The sequence below is a fragment of the Dipodomys spectabilis genome, unplaced genomic scaffold (assembly GCF_019054845.1).
Source record: "Dipodomys spectabilis isolate Male_0828 unplaced genomic scaffold, ASM1905484v1 ptg000004l, whole genome shotgun sequence".
Taxonomy (NCBI): Eukaryota; Metazoa; Chordata; class Mammalia; order Rodentia; family Heteromyidae; genus Dipodomys; species Dipodomys spectabilis.
Genome location: NW_024870681.1, coordinates 7,890,167 through 7,898,307, shown reverse-complemented (window position 1 = coordinate 7,898,307; position 8,141 = coordinate 7,890,167). Strand labels below are relative to the sequence as shown.

The 8,141-nt window shown below is 52.1% G+C and overlaps 1 protein-coding gene across 1 annotated transcript; it reads left to right on the top strand.

Annotated features, from left to right (window-relative positions):
- The first annotated feature begins 417 nt into the window (after positions 1-417).
- On the top strand, positions 418-7,653 carry Lhx1 (LIM homeobox 1). The gene is made up of 5 exons (XM_042694061.1): positions 418-1,033; positions 2,915-3,141; positions 3,237-3,514; positions 5,203-5,368; positions 5,735-7,653. Exons 1-5 carry the CDS (start codon positions 864-866, stop codon positions 6,112-6,114), a joined length of 1,221 nt encoding a protein of 406 aa, XP_042549995.1. The 5' UTR covers positions 418-863; the 3' UTR covers positions 6,115-7,653.
- The last annotated feature ends 488 nt before the right edge of the window (positions 7,654-8,141 follow it).

Genomic DNA, 8,141 nt, shown 5'->3' with positions numbered 1-8,141 from the left:
CTGCAATCAACAAGACCCTCTCCCACTCTCTCCTCCCTCCCTCCCTCCTTCCCTCCCCCCCTTCGATCTGCCCCCTCCCCCTCCCCCAGGCCCAGCGGCGGGAGCCCCGGCGCGTCCCAACCGGCTTGCACCATGCCGGTAGTTTAGGATCCAAAGCTTCTCTACTTGTTTTTTTTTTCTTTCTTTCTTCCTTTTCTTTCTTTCTTTCTTTCTTTTTTTTTTAAGAGGGAGAACCCCTGGTAGTGGGCAGCCTGGCACGCACACACCCGCCTTCATACTCCGACAAAAAGCAGTTGCACTTTGACTCCTGACAGCTCTACCTCAAGCCAGAGAGAGAGAGAGAGAGAGAGAGAGAGAGAGAGAGGGAGAACTCGGCGGCGCGCTCCCCTCCCCACCCCACCTCCACCTCCGAAAACCCCAGCTCGCCGCGTCTATCCTCTCCGTCTCCTTCGCGGTTTTATTTATTTATTTCCGTTCCCGCCTGCGTTCCCGGTGACCTTCACTCTTCCGCGGGCTCCGGGCAGAAGAGTGGCTTTCTAGTCCGCCGGAGACTCCTTTTCGTCGCCTGGGGAGCTGCGGTGGCGCTGCTCCGCCCCACGCCCCGGGGACTCCCGGGCTACGCGGTCCATCCAGGCGCCCCGGGCCTCTCCACAGCCTGGTTTTCCAGGTTTTGATTGTTTTTTTTGTTTTTTTTTTTTTTTTTTCCCCTGGTACGGGTTTTGGCTTGCACGGCTGAGGTGTGTGTCTCCTCTCTTTGGAGGGGCTGGGGAGCTGCGGGCTGGTCGTCTTCGGGAGTAAACCCTCTTGGCTCTGTCTACTTGGCTCTGTCTCTTCGGGGCCTCACCCGACCCAAACCAAAGACCATGGTGCACTGTGCCGGCTGCAAAAGGCCCATCCTGGACCGCTTCCTCTTGAACGTGCTGGACAGGGCCTGGCATGTCAAGTGCGTCCAGTGCTGTGAATGTAAATGCAACCTGACCGAGAAGTGCTTCTCCCGGGAAGGCAAGCTCTACTGTAAAAACGATTTCTTCCGGTGAGTATTTTCCTCCCGTACCTCTTGCTGCTTCCTCCCCAAGGGCCTTTCTCAGCCAGCTTCGGATCAGAGGTCAGCGTGGCCACTGGCAGACGCACGAGGAGCTACCTCTGGAAAGGACAGCCAAGTCCCCCAGGCTCCTGCTTCTTGGCCAGCTGGCCTGCTGCGAGCCTAAGGGAAAGCGGCTGTACTTGTGGCCTGGAAAGTGGGGATGCATGTACCTGGGAAGAAAGGATCTAAGTCTGCCTCTGTTCTGGGGCGCTCCAAACTTGGAAGAGATTGGGCAGCCTGGAGAGTTGTAGCTCCGGCTCCCATTTTTTACCCCCCCCCTTTCAAACAAGCTCTCCAACCACTGATTTTCCGGACACCCCCCACCCCCCACCTAGAGGATGAGCGGTTGCTCACCCTCTAGGTTGAGCTCTCAAGCCTGGGCTCTTCCCAGTCACTGTCTTTTCCTTCTGAGAGGTATTGGCGGGAACACTGAGCCTTTTGGGTGGAGGATCCCCCTCACAGCACATCCCGATAGCAGCAGTAAAGAAACTCGACCTTAGGCGCCAATTCTGCACAGCCAGGAAGTTACCCCCAAACTGACTTGGTCCTTAAGCATAAAGCTGGGCAAACTACTACCCTGTAGCCTGTGAAAGGCTGCTGATTTTTCCTTGCTGTCACGCTTGCTAGGGTTGGCATACATTTCCGGCCTCGGCCCAATACTGACTGGGGCATCGAAGCGCACCAGCTTCCCTCCAGAGCCCTCTCGGGCACTGTCCCACCAGGCCTGCCCTGCCACCGGCTCCTTGCCAAGAGAAAGGTGCTCACCAGAGAGCCGGGAAAGTTTCTACTTCACTCCTCTCTTTAACATTTTAATTGTATGTTCTTAATCTCGCTATTTGGCCACCTCCTCCACAAGACCTAAGTCAATAGAGAGCAGGAATGAATGTGAATTCGAATTCTATAAAGGGTTGAAATCTCCCAGCGAACTAGACTGACTTGATGTCTGCTTTCTCTCCATTTGTAGTGATGGAGCAAACGGGAGGGTGGGTTTGGAAGCCACCGGGAGGGCCCCTTAGCTCAGGAGCCCAGGGCGCTCAGTCCCCCATGCAGTTCTCGGACACCGCGTGGCTTAGGTTTGCGCGGAACGGTGGAGCAGACGTGATGCTAAACCTTGTCGCCTCCGCGGTCTGTCGTTACCTCGACCGAGATCAGAGCCGGAGATGTCTGCGAGTCATACCCACTTCCAGCGGGTCTGCTGAGGCCTGACTTGTGACAAAGCTCAGCAGGGGACTGAACGCCGGCTTTGCCCGCGGCGGCTCCCGCTAGCGCCAATCTGCTAGACTTTGCGCACGAACGTGGTAGCAGTTACACTACCCGGGCTCTGGCACTGTGTTTGTTTACCTACCGTGGGCCCGACGGGACCAAGCTAAACCCTAGCCTGGGCTCAGGTCTTTTTGTAGTAAAAGACGATGCCAGGAAGGGGGGGAAAACTAGCGCGCTGAGTGCATTTATAGGGGGCTCTAATTAGAATTTGGCTTCTCCGAATCCAATCGAAGATTAAGTATCCCCTTGGCCACCTTGTCATCATTTCCCGCGATGCTTTTTTCCCCTCTTGGGGATGAAGCCTGGGCGTGAAGCTGGGGTTGGGGGACGGCTTGGGCCCCTCACTCTAGAAGTATTGTATTTCCTGCTCTCACTTTTTTCCCCACCGATGCCCTGCGCTCTCCTCCCTACTTCCACTCCTAGTTAATCGGCATATGATCTATAATCAATCTCTCCGTTCTCTCCCTCTCTCTCCTTCCTCCTCAACTTGTTTCTTTCTCCCGCAATCTTCCTTCTTTCATTCTCTCCTGTCTCCTCCTGTCCTTCGCCAAACCCTAACTGGAGCAGATGTTTCGGTACCAAATGCGCGGGCTGCGCGCAGGGCATCTCCCCTAGCGATCTGGTGCGGAGAGCGCGGAGCAAAGTGTTTCACCTGAACTGCTTCACCTGCATGATGTGTAACAAGCAGCTTTCCACCGGCGAGGAGCTCTACATCATAGATGAGAACAAGTTCGTTTGCAAAGAGGATTACCTAAGCAACAGCAGTGTCGCCAAAGAGAACAGCCTCCACTCGGGTGAGGCACGGATTTCCAGCTGCCTATCGGGGCTGGGATTCTGGGGAAAGCCGTCCAAGGCCGTTGCTCATCTTGTCCTTTCCCCCTCTCCCCAGCCACCACCGGCAGTGACCCTAGTTTGTCTCCGGATTCTCAAGACCCGTCGCAGGACGACGCCAAGGACTCGGAGAGTGCCAACGTGTCAGACAAGGAAGGTGGTAGCAATGAGAATGATGATCAGAACCTAGGCGCCAAGAGAAGGGGGCCTCGCACCACGATCAAAGCCAAGCAGCTGGAGACTTTGAAGGCCGCCTTCGCTGCTACGCCCAAGCCCACTCGCCACATCCGCGAGCAGCTGGCTCAGGAGACTGGCCTCAACATGCGGGTCATCCAGGTCAGGCCCCTGGCGTGCCATTTTGTCCCTCCCACAGGGTCACTCAGAGTACCCAGGTGGTGCCTAGGAGGGGAATGTATCTGAAGAGGCTGGGGGAGAGTGAAAGGTGGGGATATGACTCCAAAGGATCTGAGAAAGGTCGCAGGATGCCTGGAGCATCCTACCCACCTCCCTTCTTCCCAGACCAACAGAAATGATAGTGGCCAGGAAGCAGGAGAAGCCGGGAGGTTGGAGGAAGGGACACTGGCCAACACCACAATGCAGGACTCTTCTGTATGCATACACCTTAGCCTACTCTCACTCTTGTTAAGGAATGGAGAGAGCTGGGCGCCAGTAGCTCACACCTGTAGTCCTAGCTACTCAGGAGGCCGAGATCTGAGCATTGTGGTTGAAAGCCAGCTCGGACAGGAAAGTATGTGAGACTCTTGAATGAACCACAAAAAGCGAGAAGTGGAGCTGTGGCTCAAGTGGTAAGAGTATTAGCACAGAAGCTCAGGGATAGCACCCAGACCTTGAGTTCAAGCCCCAGGACTGGCAAAAAAAAAAAAAAAAAAAAGTAAAACAAATAAAATAAAAATAGGTTGTTTCATCTCCAGGGGTCAATCAGTTGCTTTTGCATAACACCCTCTCCTTCCAAGTGTTCAGCTCCAACTTTGTGGATCTCTTGCTCCCATTAGGAAAGCTCCAGAGCAAAAACTTCCTCTCTGAAAGGAGGTGGGCATGTTAGATTGAAGGGGAGGTAGTTCAGTAGAGAGTCAGCCCTGCCTAGGCGCAGCCCCCAGTGGGATGGTGAGGAGAAGCCATCTGGAGGCAGCTGGGCTGTGTCTGGAGGAGGTGAGAATGTGTGTGATTAGGCAGCAGGGGTCTCTGGCTTACTGCTAGGTGTTGGGTCAGTGTGCTCGGAGGCTGTGTGGGGTGTGGGTGGATAGTTCAGGGTAAGGCTGAGAGTATCTGTATAAGGGTACTGACGTGTCCACTTCGGCTGCAGGCTTGGAGGTAGCTGGGAGGCTGTGCAAACTTGTGTTTGTGAATGCGGGTTTGTGTATTTGCCACCATTGGCAAGATGGTTGTGGATAAATAAGTATGTTTTGGGAAGGGGAGATTTGCATGGGCATAAAACAGAGATTGTGAGTTTGGGTGTCATCACCTTTGGGAAAACAGTGTTAGTGGGAAGCTTTTTGTGTCTCTGTCATGATCACGCAGTATGGTTTGGGGGAGCACTTCAAGAGACCGTGAAAAGGAAGCTGTGTGTGTATGTGTGTGTGTGTGTGTGTGTGTGTGTGTAAAACACCATTTTGGAGGTTTAATGTCTCTTATGTGTGTAACGTTATTTTGGAGAGGTTTAATGTCGCTGTAGCTGCGATAGTTCGTTTGAAATAACTCAGCTACTTCTTACCTTACATCAGACATGGCGGTCAATTAAGTTCCCTCTGTCCCGAAATCCTGAATACCCGAGGCTCAATGTCTGTTTTTGCCTGGTCTCAGAACCCCTTCTCTATTTCCCCGCCCCCGCCCGCCCCTTCCAAAGTCCACACACGTGTGCTCGCACCCTGAAATCTAATCAGTGAGCGGGCAGCAGTGGAGGGGCAAAGGGTTGAGCCCCATACTGCATACTCAGGCTAGGGAGTGTGTGTGTGTTGGGGGGGGGGGTCTCGGTGACTTCACCCCACGACGTGTGTGCGCTTCAGGTTTGGTTCCAGAACCGGCGCTCCAAGGAACGCAGGATGAAGCAGCTGAGCGCGCTGGGCGCCCGGCGCCACGCCTTCTTCCGAAGTCCGCGCAGGATGCGGCCGCTGGTGGACCGCCTGGAACCAGGCGAGCTCATCCCCAACGGCCCGTTCTCCTTTTACGGAGGTGAGTGGTGGGGTTTGAGCGGACCCGGATCGACTTCGCAGGAAGCGGGTGTTTTCTGTTTGCAAAGTGAGCAGACAGGGTGGCGTAGAAGGCTGGGGAAGAAAATCTGGGGAGGTGCGGAGACTCAGGGGGCAAAAGTCCCCACCCGGAATAAGCAAGGTGGGCCTGTAGGGAAACAGCTTTCCCGTTTTGCGCAATCTCCTCCCTGCTCTCGGGACCGCAGAGGCCGCCCCGCCCCCCCCCCCCAAAAAAAAAACCCAGAAAAACAAAAATCAGTTCCCCGGAGTTGCCCTTCCTTCCTCCCCTTCTGCCTTGGCCCGCCCTGGGCTTCTCCGTGATCCTTCCTCTTCCTCGCTGATCCCGCAGATTACCAGAGCGAGTACTACGGTCCCGGGGGCAACTACGACTTCTTCCCGCAAGGCCCCCCGTCCTCGCAGGCGCAGACGCCCGTGGATCTACCCTTCGTACCGTCGTCCGGGCCGTCTGGAACGCCCCTGGGCGGCCTGGAGCACCCGCTGCCCGGCCACCACCCATCGAGCGAGGCGCAGCGGTTCACCGACATCCTGGCGCATCCTCCAGGGGACTCGCCCAGCCCGGAGCCCAGCCTGCCCGGGCCTCTGCACTCCATGTCGGCGGAGGTCTTCGGGCCCAGCCCACCCTTCTCATCGCTGTCGGTAAACGGCGGGGGGAGCTACGGGAACCACCTGTCCCACCCCCCTGAAATGAACGAGGCGGCCGTGTGGTAGCGGGGTCTCTCCCACCGTCCGAAGAGTTCGTGATTGTACAGAAACGAACTTTTATTTAAGAAAAATAGAGAGAGAGAGAGAGAACGAGAGAGAAAAAAAAGAAAAAGAAAAAAAATAGAAAAAGCAAACGTCCCCTCGCGCTACTTTCTCCAGTCTCGGAAGACCATTCTCGGTATGGAGAGACCAGATGGGGGAAAGGTGGGGGGGGACGAGCGGGGGCAGGGACATAAAATAGGATCCAAATTCGACTCGAGGTGGGACTGGGATCCGTGTCCTGGCTGCAAAACTGGACATCCCGAAGGGCAATGCAGAGCTTTCCTCACTGCCCACCCGGACCCGGATCGCTGGCTGGACTCCGACGGTCTGTGCTCCTGGCCGGCGAATGGCCTAAAGATGTCTACGCCGGCCGCAGGCGGGCAGAGCAATTGGTGATGCCAGGCGCTTGCTTAGGGAGGGAGGCCGCGAGGCAGCGCAGCCGGGCCGGGGTGGTGAAGTGGTCGGAGGCCGCTCCGGGCACAGCCTGGAGGGTTTTCTAACTCTGGGATATCTCTTGTTAGTGTTGTCTCAGAGTTCATCCACCACAGCGACAACAAACTCTTATAGCTTCAGACACACCGACCTGCTGTGCATCAGGTGGGACTATATATATATATTTTTTGTCTATCTGAGTTTTTGGTTTCTGTTTTTGCCAAAATTGCAAAATTCTAAATGTAAAGCCCTCAGTATCAACTATTCTACCTTCACAAAGCTACACACACACACACACACACACACACACACGGACAGGATGGTCTCCAGCCAGACCTCTCGGTAAAATGACTTGAACATCAGCTGTACAAGAAAAGTATTCTACTTTCACACACAAAGGTTAAAAAGAAAGACTATTGAACTAAAAAAAAAACAGTCAACTGTTTACGTATAATGTTAAATTCAGGAGTTCAGTGTTTTACTACTCTATCCTGTTTGAAACCTCTTGTTCAAAAACAAAACGTTTTGAGCAATCAACCAAAATCGTTCCTTTTCTTTTCCTGTAGATGTTCTGACAGATTTGCAGGGCTTACGGCTCACTGTGCTAGTATGTAAAAAAAAGGTGTTGTTTACACAAGGCAAAGAGAAAACATGATATTCAGACAGTTGCCAAATAGAATAATTATAGCACAAATACTGTAAAGGTGCCTGGCACCAGCAACCTGAGAAAGTATTAAAAAAAAAAAAGTGTTACAAGGTTTAAAAAAAAACATCTTTGCTAATTTTTAGTCCTGTTGAACATTCATGGAATTGTTAATATGACTTATATAGACCCACACAGGTTTTATTTTTGTGTCTTTAAAATAAAAGTCCAAAATATTTAAATTTTATGGTCAAATATGCAGTCAACAGCTGCTACTTTTTTCTTTATATATTAAATTTCTCATATGTCTTTTATTGTTCTAATAAACCTAAGCTTGTGTGACCTCCAGTGCATATTAGACCATTCACTGTATGAAAGAAAACATGTTGAATAAATTTGTGAGTTTTTAATAAAAATAGAAAATCTGATGTTTAGATAATTGGTGTGGTATTTGATGTTTTCAATGAGCAGAGGGGAGGCCTGATAGGGTGTGGAATGGGCCCACAAAAGTCAGATAAAGACTGGGAGGATTGTAAGGATGTATATATTTTTATCTTGACTGTAGCTGAACCATTTTGCTAATGCCAGACAAGCTTTTTTCTCTGTGACTCTCTGCTGTTATTAAATACAAATTTGCATTCTGTGGATTTAGCTGATACAGTTGAAGAGGTATTTGCTGATAAGTTTATAGAGAATTTGAAACAGAAATCAAACCTATGACTAAAAACCAGAGTGCTCCAGGTCTTCAATTAGGCATGAGATCCAAAACATACACTCTCTTCTCTTCCTGTCCATGCACAACTGGCCTGGTGAATGTCAGATTCTTGTTAAATATGTAGCAAGAGTTGGTCCTTTTCAGTTGTGATTCATTTTACACAGATAATACTGCTCTCTAATTTGGTGGTTGGAAAGATAA